The following is a 5252-nucleotide window of genomic DNA, read 5'->3' as shown; positions in this document are numbered from 1 at the left end:
CTGATGAAATCTGCTTTTTGCAAAAATAGCAATTACAACACTAATAAAGATGTTCGGTAATGACAATAATCCTATAATTCTTTGAGGTAAAACTATAAACTGCCCATAGAAAATCATTTATTCCTTCTTGGTTTCATTACATCGTCATAGCTTATTACCACCAAATATCTGAATACATTGTATGGATGTGATCAACAATATCTTCATAAATCTTTAAAGACGAATATTCTAGCTGCCCATTAAAAGGCAACATACAACAGACCCACGTGTACTTATACATATTCAAGAATACATGTGTTTCAATTTCAATATAATCGAAAGTCTACATGAAACGTGTCTGGTGCAACATTTGGAATATCGACACTCGCTATCACGCGATGATATCAATGACACCGTGACGTGTTTATTACGTTTCGATTCTGAGCCTCGGCTCACATGACTGTAAGTTTCGCTTTCCATACGCGTTTATACAGGAGAAGATCTATACTCAGCTCACAATGCAAATATATGCAGCTCATGCAAGTGACGATCTGTTTTTATACGTTCTTTTCTGAAAATTCGGTAAGTATTTTTCAATATTCAAATCACGTCCAATATATCAGATTAGATTAGATTCAACTTTATTGTGATTACACATATACAAGTACAGTGTAACAAAATGTAGTTTTGTCTAACCAGAAGTGCATATATAGTGTGCATAAATACAGAATACAATATTAACACTATACAGTAAGCATGGACTAAGAAAACACTTTACAGTAGGTATGTTCTGAGAAATGTGCAGTAGATTTGTACTTCATTGTATTCAAGTTTTTTTCAAGTTGTAATGTTATGTTCATGTTGTGTTATGATGTTACGAGATGAACAGATCTTTCGTTTCATTCACGGTGTGCTTTGTTGCAAATCAGCTTAACAGAAAACATTTTAACAAGAACCATGGCGGATGAAAATATGGAAACATATCAAAACGATATATAAACAGAGATCAAATAATGTGCCTTGCGTGTGTCTAAATATAAAATTGTCCTACTAATACTACATATTCATATAATATTGGCCTGGTTTCACAGACAAGGCCTGTCGCAGACTTACACGAATGTTCGAGATGTCTCAACTAAAAATAACTTGCCCTAACATATCTTAAAATATGTGCGTGCCATTGTTTTGCACACATCTTAGTTTCTTTTTAAAGCATTTTTATAAAAGGGACTTAAATATTCTAATCCAACTAAGAAGCTAAACCTCAGATGAAATACTTTTTTTTACATGAATTACATCCTACAGAATACTCAGGATGGGAGTCCACGGCTTGAAGAGCTACATTGAGAGTAACAAAAACATTTTAAAGCATTTGCCTTTCAGAGACAGTCAACTCATAATCGACGGAAGTAACTTGTACTACAACCTATACTACTACTTTCAACTGGATCTTATTCACGGAGGAGATTACGATGCCTTTAAAGATTCGATCAAACAATTTTTCAAGAACCTTAAAGCCTGTGATATTCGCCCATACGTTGTACTCGATGGAGGAGCAGACCACACCGGCAAAAAATTTGAGACCCACAAGGCAGAAATTAATCGAAGAATACGAAATGCCCACAACCTGTCTTTGGGGCGGAGGGGGACGTGCCCACCCCTTCTTATGAAAAATGTGTTCATACAGACGCTTCAGGAACTCAAGGTGCCATTCGTTCAATGTCTGGAAGAGGCTGATTGGGAGATCGCTGCTTTGGCGAAACAGTGGAATTGTCCGGTACTATCCAACGATAGCGACTTCTTCATATTCGACCTCCCAGCGGGACTTTTCCTTTGGGTATCTTTCCAGTGGAAAAACATAAGAGTGAACAGACTAAACAAAAAATACATCCCAACCAAACATTATACAGTGGAAAGACTATGTGCGTATTTCAACAACATGAACAAGGAGCTTCTCCCGGTCTCTGCGTGCATTTTAGGCAACGATTACACGAACCTGCAAAACGTCGCCTCTCTCAGTTGGGAAGGCCATTCAGTGCATGGTGGCAATTTCGCCCATGTTGACGGCTTGCTTTGCTGGTTATCTCAGTTCCCAGGGCCCGAAGCCTCCATCGATGAGTTTCTCGAGCTTATACCACACAACAAGGTTGAAGTTCAAGAAGCACTGTTTAAGGGCATCAAAGAGTACGAGCTCAAGATAGGTTCTCTTGCCCAATTCTTTCACTCGAAAACACTGACACCCTGTTCAGGCCCACTGAGAGCTCTGCCAACGTGGACCGTAAGGCATATATTTGAGGGAAAGATGGTCTCCGTCATTGTTGATGTGTTGGTATTGAAAAGGGTATTGTTCAAACCTCAGGTTGAAAATTTCAAGCGCCCCAGTTGCAGCGAAACATCTCGTCCCATACGTCAGGTGATATACGGTTTAATACTGTTGGGAGAACAACAAATGGCAGACAAACACGTTTTTGCTGCTAAAGCATCTACTGGCACAGACAAGTGTTATGTCCAAGAGTTTGACAGAGAAGAATTACATCTAACCAGTTCTGAAGTTGAAGCTATAGGGACAAACGTTAAAGAAGGACTTCAACTGGAAACATTATGGAAGGTAAAAAGTGTTTTGTGACAAGCTTGACATCATCTCTATTAACAGTTTGGATTTGTCACTTCAACTCTTCATTGTTTAAACGTTTGTCTCTAGGAACCACATACCTTGCGACTTCAGGTGTTCTTGGAGGCTTTTGGCGTGCTGTCAGTCCCTTTCAGAGGTATCCCGCATCACTTGCAGCTGCAGGTGTTCGTGACACGCTTCTGGCTAGTGAATGCACAGCCTCAGCCGAACCAGCTGCACCTTTGGGGTCTCCTACTGGGGATGGTTCATGGAAGGCTCAGTAACAAGCCCAAAACCAAAACAGGTACTCATGTCTTTAATCATCAATATCACATTGGCCAAAGATGATGTTCAATAATAAAGAAAATCACAAATATCTCAAATGGAAACCTATCAGTCCTGCAAAACTATTAATGGTTATTCCACTCATAAAGGAAAGGCTTTAGGGCAACTAATATATTCATTAAAGGGATAGTTTACCTCAAAATAAAATTCTACCTGTGGAACTTTCTTATGTGGAATAGAAGATATTTTAAGAAAATTCAATTCAATTTAATTTATATAGCGCTTTTCACAATGTCCATGTGTGGGCAAAAGTGTATACAATTAAATTCAATGGGTCACCCAAATCTTTTTAAATATCTTCTTTTGTGTTTTGCGAAAGAACGTCAAACAGGTTTAGAATGACACAAACGTGAATAAATGATGAAAGAATTTTAATTTCTAAGTGCTTACAGGATGTGAAAAAAGCTTTACCTTTTACCTCAGATGCCTCATTTTTATTACTTCCAGAGTATATTTTATTGTATTTCTTGTGATTAAGTATTTGTTCTTTTTTGGGGTTGGGGGGTTTAGACACACTAAGGCTACAATGTCGGGGAAAGATCCCTTTGGACCGTGAAGTGTCTCATCTCTACAGCCAATGGCAGTCCTGTCTGAAGTGGGGCCTCTGTCTGAATTGTTTACTGTGTCTTCCACTTCCTGAACCCGAGTGTGCACGGTACAGCATCATTTGATTTCTTAAAACATAATTTGCATTTTGTACAGCTAAGACAGCATACTGTCCTCAAGTATACACTAAAAAAACACAAACAATTGTCGGTTTATAATACTAAACTAAAAACTTTAGCGTAATAAAACATTTCTGGGTTTTAGGTTGTTCCGTGGATCTCTGGTGCACCAGGTCTTTCATGAACTTAAGAGAGGCATCAAACCCGAGTCAATGCTGGTGAGTGGCTCCAAAGCTGAGCACCTATTCCGACAGTTGAATGATGCTGTTCTGAGTGTGCTGGATGAAGACGATCTGAAGAGAATCAGTGCCGGAGACGTACACAGATCTCTTGGCAGTACACAAAGCGACCAAAGATCCAAAAATCGGTCGGCAGATAAACTTAGCAGCTGCTTAGAAGATCTGATGTATGAAGATACTGAAGACTGCAATGATGAAGAAGTCAATGGAGAAGAAAGGAAGGCCAAAGGTCACAAAGCAGACACGACTGATTTGTCCTACCACATCCGTACCAGACACAAAGCCAAAGAACGCAACACTAAACATCCCTCTAAGAAATCTGAGAGGAGATGCTTTGAGTAGATATCTTGACTTTCCGAACAGGATTTACACAATACTTGTGGTCAGGGTTGTAAGAAATATCTAATGTGGGATTTTAGGGGCGCTCTAAACAAATACATTTACAGTAAACACTTTTAAAGGACATGTTAAAAGCATGAGTACAAGAATAAGGAAACCAGTGTGGAAAAATCACTTACCTTGTTAACTCTTGTCATTATAATCTGAATGCAGTTAACCGGGTAATCTTGAAACATACAGGATGCACAATAAAACCAAGTACGTAACCTTACGTACACAAAACATTAGACAAACACAGAAACTGTAACGGCAACAGAAATACAACTTCATTCACCCAGCTTTAACAAAAGCTTTTACATTTCTATTCATTATGACTTGACTGGCTTAATCAAAAGGTTACCTAACATTGTGATTTTTAGTCATGTGACCTGCTTTATATTTCAGATCATATTATCAAGACTGATAGTTGATTCAACCATAGTTGGGTTTTGTTGCTTCTTTGTGTGAGCTACCAAGATAAAACTGGGCTTGAAAGTCTTTGACATTCTGAAACCTTTTACCAGATTATTTAGTGTTTATATCCCCAGTGTTCATATATAACGTGTTAATGTCTGGATTCATGCAATTATCCGAATTTAAATGAAAAATAAGTATTAATTTGACAATGTTTACCGGTCGAGTGTAATTAATTTATAAAACTGAGAGCGTTTATGAAATTATTAAAGTAAGATTCTGTCATCATTATTCACCCTCTTGTCATTTTAAACCTGTTTGACTTTCTTTCTTCTGCAAAACACAAAAGAAGATATTTTGAAGAATGTTGGTAACCAAACAACTCTCCCCACCTCTGACTGAGTCTTTCTAATTTCTTTAATACCTCACACACCACGCACACAGAAGATCTCTGGGGTATATGGTAATCTAAGGTCATTATGCATTATCCAAAAAGTGTAAAAATATCTGTCTTTTACCCGGAGGAAAGGTTTTGATTTACAAAACTTCAGACCAACTGATACTACTACATTCCTATGGTAATAGTAAAATGAATGTAGGTTATATATAGATTAATATTCA

The 5252-nt window shown here is 37.9% G+C and overlaps 1 protein-coding gene across 3 annotated transcripts; it reads left to right on the top strand.

Annotated features, from left to right (window-relative positions):
• Nucleotides 1-457: 457 nt before the first annotated feature.
• Nucleotides 458-4941, top strand: aste1a (asteroid homolog 1a). 3 transcript variants are annotated; one of them, XM_079469664.1, is made up of 5 exons: nucleotides 458-561; nucleotides 1363-2587; nucleotides 2681-2894; nucleotides 3446-3590; nucleotides 3746-4922. In XM_079469664.1, the coding sequence occupies exons 2-5, from the start codon at nucleotides 1646-1648 to the stop codon at nucleotides 4179-4181; spliced, it is 1737 nt and encodes a 578-aa protein (XP_079325790.1). In that variant the 5' UTR covers nucleotides 458-561; nucleotides 1363-1645; the 3' UTR covers nucleotides 4182-4922. The 3 variants fall into 3 exon arrangements, with proteins under 3 accessions (XP_079325790.1, XP_079325789.1, XP_079325788.1); XM_079469663.1 differs by having other exon boundaries at nucleotides 1285-2587; nucleotides 3746-4921; XM_079469662.1 differs by having other exon boundaries at nucleotides 464-2587; nucleotides 3746-4941.
• The last annotated feature ends 311 nt before the right edge of the window (nucleotides 4942-5252 follow it).

This window comes from Barbatula barbatula (genome assembly GCF_947034865.1).
Source record: "Barbatula barbatula genome assembly, chromosome: 12".
In the NCBI taxonomy this organism is placed as follows: domain Eukaryota; kingdom Metazoa; phylum Chordata; class Actinopteri; order Cypriniformes; family Nemacheilidae; genus Barbatula; species Barbatula barbatula.
This window is presented reverse-complemented; position numbering and strand designations above follow the sequence as displayed.

Excerpts from the sequence above, each read along its gene's own strand:
- aste1a (XM_079469662.1), top strand. The coding sequence starts at position 1,295 with ATGGGAGTCCACGGCTTGAAGAGCTACATTGAGAGTAACAAAAACATT. Across the intron at positions 2,588-2,680 it reads AACTGGAAACATTATGGAAG|GAACCACATACCTTGCGACT; the intron begins GTAAAAAGTGTT and ends GTTTGTCTCTAG. Across the intron at positions 2,895-3,445 it reads CAAGCCCAAAACCAAAACAG|ACACACTAAGGCTACAATGT; the intron begins GTACTCATGTCT and ends TGGGGGGTTTAG.